Genomic DNA, 24,042 nt, shown 5'->3' on the forward strand with positions numbered 1-24,042 from the left:
GGTTAAGTCGTACAAGATCACTTTGCTTATTAATGGTAGAAGGGGGAACAGGGACTCTGCCACACTCTTGGTGGGTTTTTGTTCTTACTTTAAAATGAAACAAAAAAACCCCACATTTTTTCTACTTTCTGAATTTTCTGCAACATCCCTTTTTTATTTTTACTGTAACATTGGGGCAGCATGTACTGGTTAAAAGAGCAGGCTCTGGAGTCACTGCATGCTGTTGGTGTGACTTTGGGATAAATGACCTAATCGCTCCCTGCCTTGGTGTACTCATCTGTGAAAAGAGGTATGTGAAAGGACTGGCATGAAGTTTAAGTGAGATTATCCTTGTAAATTCTAGCAGAATTACTGGCATGTAGTAAGGACTGAGTGATAGTTGTTATTGTTATAATTATGATTTTCAAAGAAATGGACTTGAAAATAAGGGAGAAAAATCATTTGAAGTGGTGGGCTACATTAGGTTCTAAATGGTTGTTAGATTCTCTTGGAAAGATGTTAATGTGATAGGAGAATGACTTTAGAAAGCTTCCTGGTCATTAGCAGACCATTTAGCCAAGGGAAATAGCAATTTGCTAAATAATTCAACCCCTCAAAATATGTGATTTTCATTAGAGCATAGCTGGCTTAATGTTTTCTTAGAACAAGAAGAGTATATAAGTCCCTAAACAAATGTGGGACGTAGGTCCTCGCTTAAGCTTGAACTTCCTATACTTAACATTATGAACTAATGTTACATCTTCCAATTGTAAAAATTACATCTTCCAAATTTTTCCCTGTAAGAGAACATGTCTTACTGATTCACACTCCAGTAATTCAAAATAAGTGGCCTGCCTCCTAACTCATCATGCACGTTTGAAACTATATAATCGATCTGTGACTAGTAAGATTAGTAGCAGAGCAGTACACTTCTAGTTGGTGGGAGCTCTCCCTGTTGTTCCCTTCTGGGCTGCTTGCCCCTGTGCTCCCTGCCTCCTCGAATAGCACCCTCATTCCGGCTGCAGAGTGAGCAGGCCGCAGCTTGGACTTCCTTCTCTCCCTCACCTTACCCACTCCTGGGCATCTCTTCTCTGTGACACCTGCATATTCCTCCCCTGCTTGGCCTTAGGATGTCCTCCATCTCTCGTGTGGACTATTGCAGTAGTCGTCTGACTTGACCTTGAGCTCACCTTCTTTCCAGCCTCCTGCACACCCCCACTCTCACCCCACTCCCCCAGTTTAAAATGAAACCCTATAGCCCTTACCTACTTCGCCAATAACATTTTCCACTTTTCTCCCTTCCCTTCCATCTCATCCCCCACTAGGAAACCTTAGCTCAGACATTACTCTGAGAAGCCGCACTTGTCCCATTCATCCCCATGTAAAATTGTTCTTTTTTATCCTCCCACTTTCCTCTATACATATTTTGTAAAGGCACCTCAATCAATTAGTTTATTACATCTATTAATCACTTAATCACTTCTCTCAATCTTGCTAGACTGACCTCTGTGGAGGCAGTATTATTGTCTTGTGGATTTCTGTGTCACAGTGCATTAAATTGTACATTAGAGGGATGTTTGATGATAATAAAAATAGCTGCCATGAATTGAATTGCTTATGCATTGTGCATGTGTTTCATAAAATCTCATTTAATCTTCAACAACTCCATGAGGTATAGAAATTATTAAGCGCACATTTATACTGGGGAAACTGAGGTCTATACAGGTCTATACAGGTTTAGGCTCTTACCAAAGATATATTACAGTGTTTAAGTGTTAGAACCCAGATGATTATAACACAAATTTACATATTACAGATTATATTTTCTCATAGAAATAGTGAGAATCTATAGTCCTCAAGGTGCCACTTCATTATGAGTTAAGTAGTTTAGGGCCCATCTGGAAATCTATCACCCACTTACAGCTAGAATTCTTCATTTGGGGACTACAGTTCCCTAGGATTTGGGGTACTCTAAATGTCAGTTTTATTCAAATTCTGTCATTTGGGAAGAGAAATTGTCTCCTTTAATCAGATTTTTACAATTGGTGTGGGATCCCCAAAAGGTTAAAAACTACTAATGTAACTATTTCTATGAAAAATAGAATCCAGAAAATAGAATTTTTCAAAGGCCAGATAGGAGCTTACAAATTGGCATCTGGAACACAACCCTTTTGTAGAGATTATGTGTTTTGATAAATGAAAATGATTTGCCTTAGAGACCTGGTTTTTTAAAAGTAGCCATTTTCTTTAGGCTCTATAACAGTTCTTCCCTTCATATCTTAAATGGAAAACTATTGTTGTGGACTGAGTGTCTGTGTCCCCCACCCCCTCCAGATCCAGATTTTGAAACCCTTACCACCGGTGTAATATATTTGGAAGTGAGACCTTTGGAAGGTAATTAGGTTTAGATAAGGTCATGAAATTGGGCCCCCCCGCGATGGGATTAGTACCCTTAGGAAAAGAGGAAGAGACCAGAGCATGGTCTCCCTGCCATTGAGGACACAACCCAAGGTGGCAGTCCGCAAGCCAGGAGGAGAGCGTTCACCAGGAACCCCATCTGTTGGCACCTTATCTTGGACTTCCCAGCCTCCAGAACTGTGAAAAATAGAAAAGGTCTGCTGTTTAAACCATCCGTCTATGGTATTTTGTTATAGCAGCCCAAGTTGACTAAGACACTCTCTCTTCCTTTCTTCACCTGGTGGCATATGTGCATGTACCTGAAAAAAAGTCATTGGAGAAAACCATCATACACTTTAAACATGTCACTGTACCTGTAGTCACCTTAATTTTCTTCAACTTTTTTTTTTCATTTGCTCCTGCCTAGGAAAATGTTAGCTTCTCCAAATCAAAGCAGGTATTATGTATGTATTATTTTATATCCATACCACCTCCCCTATCAGTGAGATGTTCTGGCCTTTCAGAGGAGAGAGAGAGAGAGAGAGAGAGAGAAAGAGAGAGAGAGAGAGAGAGAGAGAGCGTGTGAGAGAGTGTGTGTATGGAGCTGTCGAGGGTTTGTGCAGAATTTGTGTTTTGGTATGAGTTGAAATGTGGGTTCCAAGGGGATGACAGCTAAGTCTTTAAGCTTAAGGGAAGGTCCATGTTCTCTGTCTCTACCACCTATCTCAAAGTCTTAAATCCATTCGGTGCTCAGTAAAGCATGTTGTTGAACAATGATATATGTTGGTTTACAACCTGATTTCCTAAACTTTTCACCTGATTGACTTCTCCAGGAGAGGATTTTTACAAGTTCTTTTAGCCTTCTTAACTGTTTTAATTTTCATTATGGGACCTGTTAAGTGTCTCTTTTTTGGGTGTTCTGGCTGCATGTGGACACCTAATTGACTTCATGTTATTTGATCACTGACTTTCCTTCTTTTTGTTACAGCAAAATGGTTTTTATAACAGGTTGATGTTGAATGTTGGTACTTGGGGAGAATTGAAATGAAGGGAAAATCTTGTCATTAGCCAGTCAGGATATTCAGTTACATTAATATGACTTGCTAACATACTTGCAGTTCCACTCAAACATAAGCACCTTAGGGGCCTCATTCTCAGTATTTCACCTTTAATGGTTGTCAACGGGGTTTTAAACTGTGGTGCATTTGTTGAAAGTAGCACTTGGTGAAAAGAAGAAAAGCGTTGCTAGGAAGAGATCTAATCTTGTTGGAGAATTTCCAGGGCAGGTTATGAAGAAGTCATCTCAGCCTTTTCTGGAAAGTGTCCTCTGTCCTCTGGAGAGCTGTGGGGGTTGAATGGCTCCTTCCTGTTGAAAGGCAGCAAAAGGCCTACTTTATAGCATAAATACAACTCCTACATGACACCCAGGTAGACTGTGGAGTCACGTAATAAAAGTGCTTCTTAATCACTTTCTGTTTTTTAGTAGTTTGATAAGAAAATGCCCCAAAAGATAGAAGAAAGCAGTTCTTAATTTTCATAATGGAAAAATGTTTCATTCATGTTTTTTCATTACAGAACATCTAAAATCTGATAACTCAAAACTACTGATATCTAAAGTTTTCTATGTTCCATTTGTGAACATGGAAGGTGGCAAGGAAATAACATACTGTGGGCGCTTATGTGTAAATGGATGCATGTAATAGGTGGTCTTTTGTGTCTTGCTTCTTAGCATAATGGTTTCAAGGTTCATCCATGTTGTAGCATGTATCAGTACTTTTTATGGTCAAATAACATTCCATTGTATGGACATGTACATTTTTTTAACTCATTAGTTTTAATGACAATTTTGGATTTCCATTTTCGGCTATAATAAATAATGCTATTTTGAGTATTAGCAGACTTACATGTTTTCATTTCTTTTGAGTATATACCTGGGAGTAGAATTGGTGGGTCATATAGTAGTTCTGTGTTTCACCTTTGAGGGCCTGCCAAACTATTTCCACAGCAGATGTATCATTTGACAATCCCACCAGCAATGTATGAGTGTTCCAGTTTCCCCAAATCCTTGCCAACATTTGTGATTGTCCATCTTTGTGTTTATAGCTATCCTAATGGGTGTTAAATGGATCTTCTTAAAACAGAAAGGGCCAGAGCTATTTGAGCAATGCTAACTTGTTGATAGGTGGCCCTCCTACCCTACCAGATATGAAAAGCTCTTGAGCACTGCCAATGTTGAGGTTCTCTGTGGTATCAGCTGGCTGTCTCTGGGCTACTGTAGGAGAAGGGGGAGTTGTGACCTGCCTGCCTCTCTGCTGGAGCATTGACTTGGTATGCAGCTGTGTTAGGGGCCTCTTTGTCATGCAGAGCCACAGTAGTCATGTGAGCCACAGTGGAGGGCCGGAGAGCCTTTGAAGGCCCAGGCTAGCACCTGCCACTCCTTTGTGGACATGATTGCTATTTTGAAACTGAAGTTTACAGAAACTTACGCTGAAAAATTTTCATGTTTGTATCATAAGAACAGCAGTTTTGCTTTTTCACAGAAAAAAAACAGAGTCTTTCTTGGATACTGTGAGTTAAAGACTAGAAAAGTTTGTGGTTTTCGCTTTCATAGGTGACATTTCAAAATTCATTGCAGATCGTAAGCTGCCAAAAATGATAGCTTTAAAATGTACTCTAAAAAAACAATTAACTTTGGTGATTTGCAAAGATTTGGACATAGTAGGGTAGCCAACTCTTCCCAGTGCATCCAGGACTTCCCTGATTTTTTTCCCTTTTTATTCCCATGTGATATTTTGCTTCTCAGGATTGGCCACCCTAAGTCATAACCTGCAGGTAAGTAAATGGCTTTGTTTGTTTTTTTAACCAAGTCATTTAAAATCTCTGAACTTTAGTTTCCTCATTTAGAAAATGGAGATAATACCCAATTGAGTCTTTGAAAAGTTGGGTGCACAATACTCAATAAATGTTAGTTCCCTTGTCTGCTAAGCTTCCAACTAATAATGAAAGTATATTTTCATAACCAAACTCTGTACTTCAGATAACAAGCCTCTTCGTCTCCTTCTCAGTTCCAATCAAATCAAGGGGGAGCATTCATTTTTTAGGGCCATGCTTCTTCTAATCGGTGTCTTGGTCATGTGGAGTAACCAGAAGGAAAAGCCGGTAAGGGAAAAGAGTAGACTAAGAACCTTTTCCCCCAACCCCACTGACCTGTTAATTTCTAAGCCTTTTATCTATTGCTGGGTAACAAATTACTGCAAAATTTAGCAACTAAAAACAGCAGACATGTAGCTCCCCCAGTGTGTGAGGGCCAGGCATCCCAGAGAGGCGTTTGTCTGGTGGTTCTGGCTCAGGGTCCCTCTAAGGTTGCAGTGAGGGCTGCAGCCATCCGAAGCAGAGCAGGGCCAAAGGGTCTGGTAGTCAGTGGCAGAGGGCCTCAGTGTCTTCCACACTGGCCTCTCCACGTGACCACTCACAACATGGCAGCTGGCTTCCTCCAGGGCTAATGATCTGAAGAGCGGAGACAGAGAAACACAGTGGCTGACCAAGATGGAAATCACAATATCTTTTATGACTTAATTCTGAAAGTGACATACAGTCCCTTTTGCCATGTTCTATTGGTCATACACACAACACTGGCTCAGTGTGTGAGGGGGCATCTAGAGGTTGCCTTCCACAGATAACCAAAGTCTCTGAAAGGAACCTTGGCTGTCTAATCTAGGTAATAAAGCTAATAAGAAGTGGCTCAGTTTAGGACTGGCGGTAACAGGTCCCAAGCCAGAGCCCACATCTCATCCAGTGTCCAGATTCTTCCCATTGCCCACGTTCCCATTGCCCACCTCTGCTGCAAGAGTATACGCACTCAGCTGTGGCCAAGTACCATGATTTCTGGTGGTAGCAGCCACTCAGCCTACCCCACACTGCCCCAGTTCAGTACAATTTAACAAGTAGTTGCTAAATTCCTTCCATGTGCCAAGAACAGCTGCTGGAGAATACAGGGAGCAAGAGAGAGAATGTTCCCCTGCCCTCACTGAGCTTTACATACTTGGCCACCACTGGCACTTGGCTCAGGGAGTGGTGACAGGGGTTGACACTCTCTGTTCCTGACACATTCCAGAATGGGGAAAGAGCTTATGCTTCTTAATGCATGTGGTTATGTGTGTTGTGTACATTTTAACAGTGTTTGAGAGAAAACAGATCCCTAACTTAATGGTGTTTTATTTCAGCTTGAGAGATGACTTGAAAGGAAATGATTTTTTTTCTCCAGTCTGGTGGAGTTAAAGCAAACAGGGAATTGTAACAGAATTTGTTGAAATGAAAAATATTTGTCCTTGAGACCACTGTCCTAGTCTATCTAGATTTGGTCAGTGTAATGCAATATAGGAATATAGTCTGGGTGACAAAACTTCAAGAGCTGCAGGGGATTTTATTAGAGTCCCAAAACTCAATTGAGGAATACAGCAGTGGTTCCCAGACAAGGCTCTTCATCTAAATTACCTAAGGAACATTTCGAAAAGACATTTCTCAGCCTGCATAGACTATTGAATCAGGTTATTGAAGGGTGAGTCACAGAAAGTTCTGGAGGTGGGACCACAAAGTCTGTTTTTGAAGGCTTCTAGGTGACTGAGATGCAGACAAATTGGAGAACCCTTTGATCTGAAACTCTAGAAGGCATAAAGGCATCCATTCATTCACTCATTCATTCATTTCAACCACTAGTCAGCAATCTCTCAGGCATAGATCCAGGTTTTCTGAAGCTATAAATGGGAACTTCAGAGGTTCTGCGCTTGAAGAACTGAGAGCTTAATGGGGGTTGTGAACAAATGAACAGATAATTAATTGCAGTATAATTGATAAATCACAACACTTAAAAAATAAGCCTATAATTTTATCAGTGATTGAGATATGGTGTAAGTGATGATGGGCATATGAAATGAAGCCAAAGAGGATTGCTGCTCCCTTTTCCATCATTTTTCCATTTGGGTTTTAATTCTGGAGATTTCCACGGCCTCTTTCACCAAGCATCATACATGAATACAACTGGTTTTGTTTTTAACTTGATCTCATTCTCATGGATTTGAAATCAATACTAATACACATTGTCACCATCCTCTTAACAATAAACTCAGGAATATGCTTCTTTGATCTTTGAAAGTCCACATGGGGTATATAGAATCAAGCAGAAGATCAAAGGATAGGAGACCTGGGTTCAGTTTTTTACTCCACCCAAGGTTTGTGACCCTTATCAACTCAACCAGCTCTCCAGTTGTAGTAGATGAATAAATTCATTGTGCGTCTGCTGTACACTGGGAGTACAAAAAAGGTATATCAGATACAGACTGACCACTTCTGTGTACTAAAGATGGTATGAACACTGGTTCTTCCTCTTACAGAGAAGTCAATGATCAGCATCCCCTTAACATTCCAAAAGAATTTATGTGCAAACTTCTTTTAAAATTGCCAGATTTGCAAGAATTGTTATGGCATGTGATTCCATCTACAGCAGAAATAACAAAGCTACGAAGTATGGAAGTGAGCGAGTTTCATTGCCCCTGGATTTTGCAGGGAACTTCAATTTATGGCTTAGCAAAACTCTTTCATAAATATTGAATGTGAAATGGGTCAGTGCCAAAGGTCTTTACAATGATGATAATAATATAAGTATGTTTGCAGCCTTTACTGTGTGCCTGCACTATTCTTAAGTATTTTGCATACGTTAACTCATTTAATCACATGAGGAAGTTACTATAATTGCACTTTTTTACAAATAAGGAAACTAAGGCATGAAAAGGTTAAGTAACTTGCCCAAGGTCACATGGCTAATAAGTGGTGCAGCAGGGATTGGAACCCAAGCTGTCAGGCTTCAGAATGCGTGCTCCTAACCACTGCCACCCAAAAGTGACAACCCACAGGTGTCTTTGCACCTAAGTTTCAAGGGGGCAGAGACCATGTCTATCTCTGTCACTATCATTTTTGTAACAAGCAGTATACATCTTGACACACAGTAGGCCTTTGATATTTGTTAACTTAGTCATCTATGATTGGTAGCACGAATGGCAGACATTCTGAGGATCATTGGGAGCACAGAAATCAAACCAGTTATGGGGATGATCTGATCCCAACATGTGATAGACGACCTTTTACCTTGTGTCACTGCAGCCTTGTGGGGACTAATGAGTTACTATCCACGAAGCTTGCGAGAGCAGAGGTCTAAGTCCATCTGCAGCAGACTGGCCTTCATCCACCAGTAAGGAACTCCTGTTTATAAACTAGCATTGTCTTTTCGAATAATGGAATGTGTTTTGCCCAAGAAAAAGTCATCGGCAAAAGCCTTGTTCTTCTGGTTTCAAATGAAAATTAAGTCATTTTTAAGGTGGTAAAAGTGCAAGAGTAGCTTCAGTGAACCCCTCTCCAAATGCTTATTGGGTCTGTGGGTTGGTGTGTGGAGTCCTTGTCTCCCCCTTCTGAGAAATGGGGAAAGAATTTGAATTTGACAGTACATTTTATTCTTCAGCTATGAATAAGAACTTACCTAGAAAAATTTCTAAGATCATGTTACTTTCCCTCTTCCTACTGCTGAAAAGATCTTCTTAAATGAAGTATATTTACATAAATATTGCCTTCCAAAACTAGAAAAATACATCTCTGTCTCTCTTCAGTGAGGAAGAAATTCCCTTGAATTTTAAGAGGGATGTGTCACCATTTTGGTTTCTTTTCCTTGTTTCTTCTACACTTGTATAAAATGCCTTTACTGATCAAGTAATAAACAAGAGTAGAACTTCTCTGCTTAGAGTGCCCATCACAAGCATCTAGTCGCTTTTCCCTGAGGAAATGCTTTCAGCAACTAAGATTTAAGCGCCTTGTTTAGGAAGCTGCCATTGTGGGCTCCTGTGATCAGTGCTTGGTACTGTTTTCCCTCTATTTTATTTTGAAATAGTAGCTAAATCTCCTCATTTATAGTATCAGCAATAGATATCTGCACACGTAGAACAAATTGGAGTGCTTTCCCTTGCAGGATTTGGGCTCTACCTGAGGAGGTGCAGAGTGTGTTCCCTTAATACCTGAAAACATAAGTATCCAAGTCATAAAAAAATTGAAGTTGCTGTGTAATAAATGACTTGCAAGACTGAGATTACCAGATGCCAGAAAATCTTTGCAACATCTAATCTGGGCCTTCGAAAAAGGGTTGAGGGTGAAGGCAAGGGAGAGTGGGAGGAAGGACCCCAGATGACTTAACTACAAAGCTGCTGGGATGACTCTCCACTGCTTTGGAAGAATGTCCTTCTGCAACAATGGTTAAAATAGTGCAGTTGACCCTTGAACGGCAGGGATTTGAATTGTACCAGTACACTTTTCCACAGGTTTTTTTTTTCCAGAAGGTAACTTCGGGTTTCAACATTCACCCATATTTTCAAGTCCTCCCCACCCCCACTATTGCAGTCACTGTCATCTGCATAGTAAGATGCGTTAGAGTCATTACTTGTCTTCTCTGTGCTGAATTGTCTTCCCATGACCCACCATATTGTGATTGCTAATTATAGTGCACCTTAATCCCCTTCTCCCTCCCTTCCCACTCACCCTCCCTAACCCCTTACCTTTGGTAACCGCTAGTCTCTTCTTGGAATCTGTGAGTCTGCTGCTGTTTTGTTCCTTCAGTTTTGCTTTGTTGTTTTATTCCACAAATGAGTGAAATCATTTGGTACTTGTCTTTGTATGCCTGGCTTGTTTCACTAAACATAATACCCTCTAGCTCCATCCATGTTGTTGCAAATGGTAGGATTTGTTTTCTTTTCACAGCTGAATAATATTTCACTGTGTGTATATACCACATCTTCTTCATCCATTCATCTACTGATGGACATTTAGGTTGCTTCCATATCTTGGCTATTGTAAATAGAGCTGCAGTAAACATAGGGGTGCATATGTCTTTTTGAATCAGGGACCTTGTTTTCTTTGGGTTAATTCCTAGGAGTGAAATTCCTAGGTCAAATGGTATTTCTATTTTTAGTATTTTGAGGAACCTCCCTACTGCTTTCCACAATGGTTGAACTAATTTACGTTCCCACCAGCAATGTAGGAGGGTTCCCCTTTCTCCGCATCCTTGCCAGCATTTGTTGTTCCTAGTCTTTTCTATGTTGGCCTTCCTAACTGGTGTGAAGTGATGTCTCATTGTGGTTTTAATTTGCATTTCCTTGATTAGTGATATTGAGCATCTTTTTATGTGCCTGTTGGCCATTCAGATTTATTCTTTGGAGAAGTGTCTGTTCAGATCCCCTTCTCATTTTTTAATTGAGTTATTTGTTTTTTGGGGTGTTGAAGTATGTAAGTTCTTTATACATTTTGCATGTTAACCCCTTATTGGATAAGTTGTTAATGAATATATTCTCCCATACTTTAGGATGCCTTTTTGTTCTGCTGCTGATGTCCTTTGCCGTACAGAAACTTTTTAGTTTGATATAGTCCCATTTGTTCATCTTTGCTTTTGTTTCCCTTGCTGAGGAGATGTGTTCAGGAAAAAGTTGCCCATGCTTATATTCAAGAGATTTTTGCCTGTGTTTTCTTCTATGAATTTATGGTTTCATGACTTACATTCAGGTCTTTGATCCATTTTGAGTTTACTTTTGTATATGGAATTAGACAATAATCCAATTTCATTCTCTCACATGTAACTGTTCAGTTTTGCTAACACCAGTTGTTAAAGAGGCTGTCATTTCCCCATTGTATATCCATGGCTCCTTTATCATATATTAATTGGCCATATATGTGTGGATTTATATCTGGGCTCTCTATTCTATTCCATTGATCTATGGGTCTGTTCTTGTGCCAGTACCAAATTGTTTTGATTACTGTGGCTTTGTAGTAAATCTTGAAGTTAGAGAGCATAATCCCCCATGCTTTGTTCTTCCTTCTCAAGATTACTTTGGTTATTCGGGGTCTTTTGTGGTTCCATATGAATTTAAGAACTGTTTGTTCTAATTCATTGAGGAATGCTATTTGAATTTTAATAGAGATTGCACTGTATCTGTAGATTGTTTTAGGCAGGATGGCTAATTTGACAATATTAATTCTTCCTATCCATGGGCATGGGATGTATTCCATTTATTAGTGTCTTCTTTAATTTCTCTCATGAATGTGTTGTAGTTTTCAGGGTATAGGTCTTTTCAACTCCTTGGTTGGGTTTATTCCTAGGTATTTTATTCTTTTTGATGCAATTGTAAATGGAGTTGTTTTCTTGTTTTCTCTTTCTGCTCATTTATCATTAGTATATAGGAATGCACACAGATTTCTGTGTATTCATTTTGTATTCTGCAACTTTGCTGAATTCAGTTATTAGTTCTACTAGTTTTTTGGTGGATTCTTTAGGGTTTTTTATGTACAATATCATGTCATCTGCAAACAGTAATAGTTTAACTTCTTCCTTACCAGTCTGGATGCCTTTCATTTCTTTTTGTTGTTGGATTGCCATGGCTGGGACCTCCAGTACTTTGTTGAATATAAGTGGTGAGAACGGACATCCTTGTCTTATTCCCGATCTTAGAGGAAAAGCTTTCAGCCTTTCACTGTTAAGTATGATGTTAGCTGTGGTTTGTTGTATATGGCCTTTATTATGTTGAGGTACATGCCCTCTATACCCATTTTGTTGAGTTTTTATCATGAATGGATGTTGAATTTTGTCAGATGCTTTTTAGCATCTATTGTGATGATCATGTGATTTTTGTCCTTTTTGTCCTTTTTGTTGATGTGGTATATGATGATGGATTTTTAATATTGTACCATCCTTGCATCCCCGGAATAAATCCCACTTGGTTATAATTAATGATCTTTTTGATATTTTTTAATTTGGTTTCCTAATATTTTTGTTGAGTATTTTTGCATCTATGTTCATCAGGAATATTGGTCTGTAGTTTTCTTTTCTTATGGTGTCTTTGCCTGGTTTTGGTATTAGGGTGATGCTGGCCTCATAGAATGAGTTTTGAAGTATTCCCTCCTCTTCTACTTTTTGGAAAACTTTAAGGAGGATGGGTATTAGGTCTTCTCTAAATGTCTGATAAAAATCTGCCATGAAGCCACCTGGTCCAGGGATTTTGTTCTTAGGGAGTTTTTTGATTTCCAGTTCAATTTCGTTGCTGGTAATTGGTCTGTTCAGGTTTTCTGTTTCTTCCTGGGTCAGTCTTAGAAAGTTGTATTTTTCTAGAAAGTTGTCCATTTGTTCTAGGTTATCCAGTTTGTTAGCATATAATTTGGCACCGTATTCTCTAGTGATTCTTTGTATATCCATGGTGTCCATAGTGATTTTTCCTTTCTCATTTCTGATTCTGTTTTTGTGTGTATACTCTATTTTTTTTCTTGATAAGTCTGGCTAGGCATTCATCTGTTTTGTTTATTTTCTAGAATAGTCAGCTCCTGACTTCACAGATTCTTTCTATTGTTTTACTCTTGATTTTATTTATTTCTTCTCTGATCTTTATTATGTCCCTCCTACTGACTCTGGATCTCATTTGTTGTTCTTCTAATTTCATTAATTGTGAGTTTAGACTGTTCTTTTGGGATTGTTCTTCTTTTTTGAGGTACGCTTTTATTGCTATATACTTTCCTCTTGGAACTGCCTTCTCTGTATTCCACAGGTTTTGGGCTGTTGAGTTGTTCTCATTTGTCTCCATGTATTGCTTGATCTCTTTTAATTTGGTCATTGATCCTTTGATTATGTAGGAGCATGTTGTTAAGCCTCCATGTGTTTGTGGGCTTTTTTGTTTTTTTGCATAATTTATTTCTAGTTTTGTACCTTTGTGGTCTGAGAAGCTGGTTGGCACAATTTCAATCTTTTTTAATTTTCTGAGGCTCTTTTTGTGGCCTAGTATGTGATCTATTCTGGAAAATGTTCCATGTGCACTTGAAAAGAATGTGTATCGTGCTGCTTTTGGGTGGAGTGTTCTGTAGATGTCTGTTGGGTCCATCTGTTCTAATGCATTATTCAGTGTCTCTGTCTTCTTACTTATTTTCTGTCTGATTGATCTGTCCTTTGGAATGAGTGGTGTGTTGAAGTTCCTAAAATGAATGCATTTCATTCTATTGCCCCCTTTAATTCTGTTAGTATTTCTTTTACATATTTAGGTACTTCTATATTGGGTGCATAGATATTTATATTGGTTATATCCTTTGTTGGTCTGACCTCTTTATCATTATGTAATGTCCTTTGTCTTGTTATTTTCTTTGTTTTTTGAAATCTGTTTTGTCTAAGTACTGCTACTCCTGTTTCTTTCTATTTTTTGCATGAAATATCTTTTTCCATCCCTTCACTTTTAGTCTTTGTTTGTCTTTGGGTTTGAAATATGTGTCTTGTAGGCAGCATATTCCACAGATTTTTTTTCAGTAAACATACTGTAAAATTTTTTTGAGATTTGTGACAATTCTGAAAAAACATTTTCCCCAGCTGTATTGTAAGAACACAATTTATAATACATATGCATTATAAAGTGTGTATTTGTCAGTTATTTGTTGTTACCGGTAAGGCTTCCAGTCAGCAGTACACTGTTAGGTAAGTTCTTGGGAAGTTGAAAGTTATATGCAGATCTTCAGCTGTGTGCATGAGTTCAGCTCCCCTAACCCCTCTTTCACTCTCTCTCCCATTATTCAAGGGTCAGCTATACTTTTTAATTGACTAGTGGCAACCAAGGAGCAGAAGCAAATGCCTCTCTTTTAACTTGTCTCCTCTTGTTTGTGTACAAATAAAAACTGATTGTTGCAATATTTAAAATCCACCCCCCCAAAACTTAATATTATACCAGACTAGGATTGTTCAGCCTTGTTTAACCTTGACGCCAACCTGAAGCAGTTCTTTGTAGTACACATTAGTGCCCTAACTTTGAAGTTATTATCTAGGGCCCTGAGTAGGGCTGTATGCTTTTTCTGCAGGTATGGTAGGGAAAAATGGCTATTAGCATATTAACAAGAGTCTGTTGTGCCTTTAGAATGGAGGTTAGAGAGTGTGGGGATCCTATGGGAAAAGAGAATAAGCATAGATTCCTGGACTGTTGGAATGACTACTACTGTGGATGTGGCAGATCATTTCTCTAGAGCCAAGATTTAATCTGTAGTTACAACATTTACTTAAATACCAGCACTCTGAGGGGATTCTGTTAGCAGTTTGTTTTCATATCTGAGCCTGTTAGTATTTCAGAAGTTCTTTCCCTGATGCGCTTTATGACAGTGTTTTCTATTTGAACATTTCTGAGCAAGGTATGGTTATTGTTTTCCTCCTCTTATTTCAGAGTTGATTTTCTCCAACACAGAAAAACCTTTTTAAATTCAAGAAGCAGCATTGTGACTACCAAATGAACGCACCATTTAATTTTCTGTGTTATTGGCAGCCAACCTGAAGAATGTTCCCATGCCTGCTTAACACAAGTAGGCTGTTAAAAGGGATGAATGGCTAAGAGAAGAGACGATGGAGGGAGATTTCATCCTGACCCCTTACAGCATGTAAGCTCAGCTCAGCTGACTCATTTTTAGGTGAACTCTAACAATTCAAAAAATAAAACAGGATATGATGAGGAAGTTATGCTAAACAGTAGTTATATGTCTGCAATAAACACAGGCATTTTTAAGCCAAAAGCACTGTGACTTGACTGATGTCAGGAGAGCTGGTTTTCAAAGCAAGCTCACTGCTCCCTGCCACCACTGTCTTAGCAGAAAGAAGAACCAACGCTTGCCCCTAAAAAACTTCATAGAGAAGTTTTTACTTCAGCATGCCTGATTGTGTAAATTAACTTTCTTTACTGTGATACATAGTTTTTAATCTTGAGATCTTTTAAAATAGATTTGTCTTAACACCCCAGTAGTTTTCACTTTCTGAGCAGCTTCTTGCTTTCTTCTGTTCGGGATATAAATGCCGACGATGATCAGCTTTCGCATGCTTATTGAGACAGGTAACTTCATCCTGAGAATTCTCATGGAAGCAGCTTTCTGTGCCATCTCTCATGAACACCAGTGACCTTCTTTTTTGCCACCCCCCCATCCCTATTCTGTCACATGTTATTGTCCCTCTTAGAAGCCAAATGGAGAGGAGTGGGGACTGGTTTGCTTAAAGCTTAGTGCAGTGTCTTTTTTTCAAACAAGCCTCCAGCAAACTCTGATACCAGATCAAAGTGAACACTAATGTTTATTTAGCCTCCCGTGGACAGTTCACCTGAGCACACTGCTCCCGGAGGTGCTAATAGACAGATGGCTTTTCCACAGGAGTGGGGCTCTCTTTGGGGGGTTGAGTTTTTGCCCTTTAGTGTTCTGCTTGTGTGCATATTTCCAAGTGTCTGTATTTAATGCTATGGTAGTTCCAGTGTTTCTCTTGAATTCAGGCCTGAGGCTTACCTCAATCCTGAAACACTTATTCCATGTGGCAGGAAAACAGAACTAACACTTGATCCAGGTGAAGGTGCACTGAACTTTCTCATACCCTCTTGTAGTATCTAGGGTAATTTATAGAGAATGACCGGTCCCAATTACCTTTTCTTAGTGAGGTACTTACAGTGAGGCACACTTAAAGTACAGTTGCATAATAACCAAAAACACTCCAGAGTTTGATAATGAGAAGTGGGCCTTCAACTAAGAATGTCTTTTGGAAAGTGTGCACAAAAAAGAATGCTTTAAAATCTACTCTAACTTACTTGTCTGTTTCTACCCGTATCCCATTTTTATTGTCACCATTTTCTGTGTGTGGCCCTTGGACTAGGGAGTAGCTTTTGAATATTATTGTGGCTAAAATTTTTTTAACAAATCCTATTACTCCCCGTCATGGCCCATAGTTTTGGGAAATCCTGTAGGTTGGGTGGGTGTCAGAGACTCCTGGTTAAAGAGGATGGGGAAGCGATGCTTGGCTTGGTGTCAGCATGATCTGGTTCCGGGAGCCGTTCACCACTCCCGTTTCCTCTCTGTGTGTGAGGAACGAGCCAGATCAAAAAATGGCTTATTCTTTGCTTCATTTAGGACCAAAGTGCTTCTTCCATGGGTCCAGTTCCTGAGCTTGGTCCCTGCTAGTACAGTTGTATAGGGCACCTGTGTTCCCACTTGGGCCAGCTTGCCCAAGCTGCCTGTAGGGTGACTAGGGTCATTGAGATGTGGTCATTGGCCTACAGCAGTTTGGAAGACAGGGAGCTGCAGCAGTCAGGCAGGTTGGCTGCAGACCTGGCAGTGTGGTTGGACATCTGGTGCAAAGTGGGTCATGCCGTCCCCATGAATGTAGATCACTAACAAAGGGTCAAGAGTTTCTCTGCCTCTCCTGTTCCTTTAGAAAAGTACAAAAGGGTGTAGCTCTGCCCACAGTCCACTCAGCAAGTACCCAGTTCACCCAGTGGAGTGGGCCAGCCCAGCCTGGCGGTGAACAATCAATTTGCTGAGACCTTTTGTACTATTCCTGTGGCACAGCAGATAGGCTTGGCAAGGGAGAGGAGAAGGATAAGGGCGTGGTGCTGGCAAGTGGGCACAGCCAGGAGGATGAGGGACAGTGGCAGGGAGAACAGTTAAGAATTGGCACCTTCTCTTCCCAGCCTGTTGGCCACATGCTCTCTGCAGTTTGTGCCATGTGGTTGATTTCTGTGGACCATCACTGAGTGAGGTCTGGGTGCTGGGCAGAGAGTGCAGGACAGAAGGCTTCCTGCATTGCTGCTGCCCCCTACCCCTGGCCTGGCCTGGGATCCTTGAGCATGCCAGGCAACGCTGGCCTCAGGGCCACTGCCTTCACCTGTGTGTCTAACTAAAATGCCCTGTCTTGGTAAGGCAGGTGGCTTGCTCTCTCCCCATTCAGGTCTCTGCTCTCTGTTGTCCCCGTCAGGTGACCAGCTCTCTACTTTCCGAAGTAGATCCCTGCTCTGTAATCTGCTCCTCTCACCTGCCATATTACTTTCTTGCTCACAGTCATTTTATATAATAGATGATACATGGGTGTGTTTCTCCACCTTCCTCTAATTTTGTCTTGTTCTTTACTACATCCTTCAGTACCTGGTAGGCACTTAGTCAGTGTACAGCATGAGTGACACAGTGACTACATGGAACTGAAGGATGCTAGGTAAGTGGCTGGCTAGGCAGAACGCGAGACTGTGCTGAGTAAGTGATGGAAGGAAACCTTTGAAGATGTCTCTTGGTAACCTGTGTAAAAGCAGCCCTGATAGAGAAGTCCGTGTCCAGCTGTGGGCGGGTAGGGGGGAGTTTGGGGAAAACATTTAATGTGTTAAGAGTCCCGCCCAGAATCAGGCCTGTGATTCATGGATCAGGACTCCATGGATGAGGGGCCTGTGTTCCAGGGGCCACCTCAGCCATCCTCTCTCCCTTCCCAGCATAGACATTTCAGGTATAACCAGCAACTGTCTTTGAAAATTGTTATTTTTCACCTTTTAGAGACTGTTTTGGTGGCTTTGTCATATGTTCCTAAGTTTGATTGTGAAAAGTTCTGCAAACCTAAGAGAAGAGGTCTTGAGCTGAAAAGAAATGCAGAGAACAGTGTGCTGTTAAGGCAGTGCCACCTCTTGCATGTGCTTTGGTGGCGATGTTCCAGCTTAGAGAGTCGGAAGTGTGCTCCTGGGCCTGCCAGCTGCCAGGGGGCTCTTTTCAAGATGGGGTTAGAGTGGGATCATTTAGGACAGAATTCTCCCCTATCTCCAAATACTGAATTCCACCAGCTCTTTCGGTATAACCTGCTGCTGAGTTCAATTTTACCTTAGGTTTAAATCAAGCTACTTTTCTGTTGCATGATGTCAGCCTAGATTGTCAAGTTGAACTATGTACTAGGCATTGTTGTCCTTGTAATAATAGGCTGTTATACCAATTCCTGAGCCTCATTTTTTTCCAAGTCCACGGATGTTCTCCCCACCACCTTCATCCCACTTGTCTGTTTCCTGTCATTTAAAAACATTCCTTTACTCCATTTCCAGCTTTTCTCTATCCTCCTTATATAAAACCAGAACTGATGGAACCCTCTGAAAGGCCTCCTCGTTAAAAATTAGAATGATTCTTTTATTGCTTTTGTCAGATATTTTCCCAGAATACTGTTATTTGAGTATTATTTTTTACAGTGTGGTATTAAATGTGTCTATACAGCTTGATCTGTAGTATGCATCATTCTAACATCTACTCATTTGCACACTGGATTCTGTTTTTGGCTTATAGCATGCAACTCCTTTATCCACCGTGAATGTCTGGTTTGTTCTAGGTCTCTGAGTATGTTTCTTTGTGTTTATCTCCATCCTGCAATCCTTTGGTGCTTGATATTTGTGTACTTAATTAGTACGTTCATTTTAGCCTCGTCTTGCATGTTTAGGTAATGTCTCATACTGCCAAGTTCCCCTCTCCTGAGATGTTACCATCCCACCTTCTGTTGCGGTTCCCCTAGGCGTGTTGTGATGATGACTGGAGGCTCACTGCTGAAGGCATTTAGTGGACAGGGGTTGGGAGTTGGGAACAGTATACCAGCAGTGCCCCTGCTGAGAAGCATGGGCTGTCACAGATAGTTGACAGCATTCATTATGGAGTGGAGCCTGTGGCAGACATAACATAGGAAGCCATTTCCTGAGGCCTTACTGCATGCTAGGCACTGCTTTAAGGACCTTACATATATTAAATCATTTGATCTTAACAATCTTAGAGGTAATTACTATTTCCCCCATTTTGCAGGTAGGAGATTAAATAACTTGTCCAAAGTCACATTGCTAGTAAGTAGGGGTAAAATGGGTTTCAAACCCAAGTTGTCTGATGAAGAGCCCAGCCTTGAACTACTTAATCACCTGCTGGCCTCTATACCCGCTCTCAGCCCCTTGTGCTTATTAATACCTGATGATTGTATGTTTACTGTGACCTCTTAGTAAGCTATATACCCATCAAATAATAGCAGGATCAAGATTTAAAATGTCTTAGAAAAAGGTAAATCTGTCCCCAGTGGGCAGCTTGTCTACCAGTAATTCATTCCAGTCGTCATAGTGCTTTACAACCTTGTTCCTCCTTGTGCCATGTCTTTGCCTTTGACTGGGGTGCAGGGGACTCTGTGCCCTCCATATACACAGCCTGCCATCCATCACAGATGAAGTTAAATTGTGATTTTGCGATAGAGTGATTTAGCTTACACAAAAACATGATGGTTGTCTTCCAAAACTTGCATTTACTGGATGATTTTCAGTAGATGATAAAGAAATGATTTGATACAGTTAAATTATTTTTTAACTGCAGGACTTCTAATAACCTTTAGATAGATATATTTTTTAATTTAAGAATGGAATACTTTTCAGGAAGAATTCTGTTTAGGAAATGTAAAGCTTAAGTGTTTCTCTTCAAGATTTTCTAAAATTTCTGTCTCTCAGAGAGGTTCAGTATATGGGCGGAAAATGGCTCACCACAATGGCCTTAGGAATTCAGTATGTTAAAACGCTGTTTAGTTTTTGGGTTTCATAAGTGGCCCCAAAGGGCTGTTTCTGTATAACTGTTGAGAGACACCAGTGGCATGCCTGACTGTTGGCACTTGCATGTGCGGAGCTGGTGGCTTCTTGGTTTCCAGCCCAGGATCAGGGAGTCAGTACCCTCCCTGAGTACCCCACAGGGGCAGGATGGAACCCTGGTAGCTACTCCTCTGAAAGGATCATGGATGGCTCCCCCTATCTCTGGATCACAGCCAGGCTGGATTGACTCAGTTGTCATTCGTGGAGAAAGTAGTTTTTGAAATTAGCCAAAAAATACATACGCTTCAGTGTGTGGTGAGTCAAGGAAGAGAGGTAGCATTAAGTGATTAACAGCTTAGTTAAGAAAACCTACTTTGCCTTTTCCCTTGGAGGGTAAAATATTTGTGGTTATTTCTGTAAGAAGAGTAAGAAACAGGAATTGAAAATGTTTGCTTCTTTACTATAGAAAATCTAGTCAACATGTGTAAGAAAAGATGCTTAACCACCCTGTAAATGAAATAGGGGTAAAATTTAGGGAGCTATAAAATCTTAGATGTTAGATCTATAGCTACTGATATGAGACTATATCCAAGATACTTTATTAAACAATGTAACAGTGTTTCTGTTTTCTTTTTACTGTGATCCCCCCCCCCCACAGTAAGAATATATTTACATCACAGCTGAGCATGTCATGCTTACAATATGATATAATAACACTAAAAGATTTCTGAGATTTACTCATTCTGACTCAGGGCAAAGCACGCTGATTCTTATGGTCAGTTTATTTTTTTGAATGCTAAGTTGACCTGATCATCTATTAGTGGGTTCATCCCCAACTCTAAAAACATCCATTTGGTGTGCATGACCTCTTTTGTGATCGAACCAGAAAAATCTCTGGAAGTATTCCCAAGAATGTTACCATTAAGTTCCTTCTGACACTGAGGCTTTAGGGATTGTGGTTGGAAGAAAGTGAGATTTTTTTACTGCCTTTTCATTTTTAATATTTGAATTTTTTACTGTGGGCATGAAGCTATTTTAAAATAATTAATGAAAGTAACAAGCAGAGGAAACTGTCATCTCTCTGCAGTGTCCCTTTCTCTGACATGGCTCCTCCTGTCCGTGTCTTACTTTGGTTCTTGCCCAGATGGGATCTTCTCCCGTCTGCCACCTTTCAATCCAGTTCCACTCTTCTCCCCACTGAGATTTCAGCTTCATGGAAAGTGCTTTTATGAAACTGAGAAAAGAAGTTCTGAAAACTGACACTTCATTTATGAAGTGAATTCACGAAGTGTCTCTTCCCTTTTGATTTTCAAATTAGACCTAGCACATCAGCTGCTTTTGTGAGTTAAAAAAAAAATACTTTCCACGTGAGAAACTTAACCTTGTCCATAGTGTATTTTTTAAAAGAATTTGTTCTTGTTCCTTTATGAAAAAGCAGTGCATAAAAAACATTTTGAGGAGATTAATCAATGTCTCTTTTTCTTAATAGGTTTTAAAATGGAAAATTTTGATGCATCACTTAGTACCTATTTCAAGGCATTGCTAGGCCCCCGAGGTAAGATGGTTTTTGGTTTTGCTTACCTCCCCTCCTCCCCACTTGTAAATACTGCATGGAGAGATTTTAGAAAACATTAGCATCCTCTGTGATAAGACTAAGGCTTTGGCCTGGACAACAAGGGACTTGGGGAAGTCGTCTGACGGTCACTGAAGTGGTACCCTGGCTGTTGGAGCAGACACACAGCTGCTGTGACCCTCCGATGACTTGAGCTGGAGATCAGATTATGCCATAAAGCTTGTAGCCTGAGAAGGCCACAGGTTTCACCATTACTGGTGGTACTGGTTCTCCTCAGTTCTTGTGAGTCTGCGGCTGAAACTGGTTTCCAAAATGTACTGCTGCAGGAGTTTAAAACTTCCCCTTTTACATTTCTAAGGGTTTTTTAATTTACAGTTCTAAGGGTTTTTTAATGTCCCTTCATTTTGTGTCATGTCATCAGGTAAATATATACACCTGAACTCACTTTTTATACTTCTCTTAACCTTTTACTATCTTTTAGGAAGCAAGTCAGCTCCATATTGTTTTCTTTTAATGTCATCTCTGTCTCTCAGTCTTATCTGTAAAGAAGAAACATTTTAGGTTCACAGAAAGGTTCATACAAAAACTATAAGAAACTTTGAAACAGATGAAAAGATTGTTTCACTCATGTTTTTTTTAAATGCAAAAGAAAACAACAAAAGGAACTTGATCTATCAGTATGGCAGAAATGAAATAATGTTTGATACCATCTGGGACAATAGTGAGGATGTTGAAAAACAGTCTAAATTGGTATGACTTCTCTAGAGGGTAGTTGTGTATTCTGTTCAAATTAAAATGCACATGCCCTTTAACTCAGCTATTGGACTCTTGAGACTTCATCCTGTAGCTAATCTTTATCAACTCTGCAAAGATGTGTATAAGGATGCTCCTTACAGCATTGCTTAACAAGACTGGAAATAATCTAGATGCCCATCTATAGGGGACAGGTTAAGTAATTTAGTGTACAGTCAAATGTGAAAAACAAGTTGGATCCATCTAGATATGTTGGGGCAAAAAAAAAGCCAATTTTAAATGGTTGAAATGAAAAAAAATTACTAGCTTCCAAGATCAGGCAACTCCAGAGTTATTTCAGGAGCTTTGTCATGTTGACCAAGGACACCTGTTCTTGTCATTTTCTACTTTGCATCCTCAGTATTATAAGCAGCTCCATTCTCAGAATAAGCACCCCACCTTCCCTGGTTGCCAGGATAGCTGCAGCAGCTCCAGGCAGCACCCCCAGAGGAGGAAGAACTGTTCATTCGCAGGTTTCAAGTCCGAGGAAACTTCCCCAGGGCCCTTCACCCAACCATCAGCTCAGTGGCCACAGAGTTTCACGTGCCCATGTCTGAAGCAGTCAGTTAGGACTACGAAGGTTGGCTGGATCCTGAGGACTTACTGCCTGGGGCTGGGGGTGAGGCAGCCCCACCCCCCAGAAGTACTTGGCAGTGTGTGTGCAAAGAGGTTGAATACTGGTGGGTATGGAAAAAATGAAAATCTGTTTTAAATATTTAAGAGTAAGATGCAAATAGTTCAAGAAGACGGAAATTGGAGACTTGTATGTGTGCATTTATTGTGTTTGTGATATATATGTACCCACAAACATAGATAACAGTCTAATGTTAGTTGCTAAGTGGGAACTTGTTTTCTCACAATTGACAGCTGAGGCCCAGAGCTGAGAACAAAAGGTGTTGAGAATCCCCTGTGAAGCTCACTGGAGCAGCCGCTTCCCTGAAGGTCTTCTGAGAACTACCGTCTCAGCAGACTGACAGTAGCAACTCCCACCACCCTGGCATAACTGATGGAGAGTGGGTGGAGGGCATCTCCCGTGGAGGGCATCTCGAAGCCAAGGGAAGAAAGCCACAGAGGAACCCTGGGAGAATCTAGAGTCTCTGCAAGAAAGGAGATTGACAGTCTGTTCCCCAAAAGCATGTATGCTTGTCCTGCAAGGTCAAGGATAAAAGCATTGGAGAGAGTAGCAAGATGGTACAATCAGGAGGTTAGAGAAAGGGCAGACTGTCCCTATAAGCTGCTGCTTGTTGGAAGATGCAGGGGGTGAAAGCTGCATGTGCTTCTGAGCTCCAGAGTAGGAGGGCTTGGAGGCTAGATAAGATCAAGGAGCTGCAGGTTTGGGGGCTCACTACAGAAGGATGCAGAGAGGAACAGGCTTCAGAGGTGACTTCCTGGGAGTCTGCCCAAGGATGAAGTTGAATCCTCCTGGGGACAGGTAACACTTTGGTGGGTCAGGGAGTTTACCCCCATCCAAGTAGAAGGCTGTCAGATTGCTGCCAGCAGCCACTTAAAACTGATTGTTGTCTTCCTCCTTGTCCCTGCCTAGGAAAGGGGTAGAACAGGGGAGGTCTCCCCTACACCAGTAGCTTCCTTGAATCAGCATAGGTCCTCTCTCTCAATGCTGGTCCTCCCATGGTTCCTTAAGTATCTAAAGTAGTTGCTTATCTGATCACTGCTGCTTCACCCTCACTTAAAAAAATATATATTGTCCCTTCCACTGTTGACTAATGCACTGGTAGCAGACCCTGCCTTTCTAAGAAGGGACTGTCACTAACCCGGATAAAGCCTGTTTTCTCTGAGTCTGCACATGCTGGGCAGACTTGCTGACAGTTGACTGAGATGGAAACTTTGGAGACCAAAGACTTCCATTTCTAGATTTTCATCACCCCGTGC

At 40.7% G+C, this 24,042-nt stretch overlaps 1 protein-coding gene across 4 annotated transcripts in view; it reads left to right on the plus strand.

Annotated features, from left to right (window-relative positions):
* ELOVL5 (ELOVL fatty acid elongase 5) overlaps nucleotides 1-24,042 on the plus strand; it is a 69,188-nt gene that overhangs the window by 24,207 nt on the left and 20,939 nt on the right. For 3 of the 4 annotated variants that reach the window (XM_017656891.3, XM_017656892.3, XM_017656893.3), the window contains exon 2: nucleotides 21,277-21,342. In XM_017656891.3, coding sequence (XP_017512380.2) covers nucleotides 21,285-21,342 — 58 coding nt within the window. In that variant the 5' untranslated portion in view covers nucleotides 21,277-21,284. Of the gene's footprint in view, nucleotides 1-8,597; nucleotides 8,621-21,276; nucleotides 21,343-24,042 lie in introns of those variants that run through there. The other variant, XM_073224332.1, reaches the window with a different exon arrangement.

Source organism: Manis javanica, chromosome 16, assembly GCF_040802235.1.
Source record: "Manis javanica isolate MJ-LG chromosome 16, MJ_LKY, whole genome shotgun sequence".
NCBI lineage: Eukaryota > Metazoa > Chordata > Mammalia > Pholidota > Manidae > Manis > Manis javanica.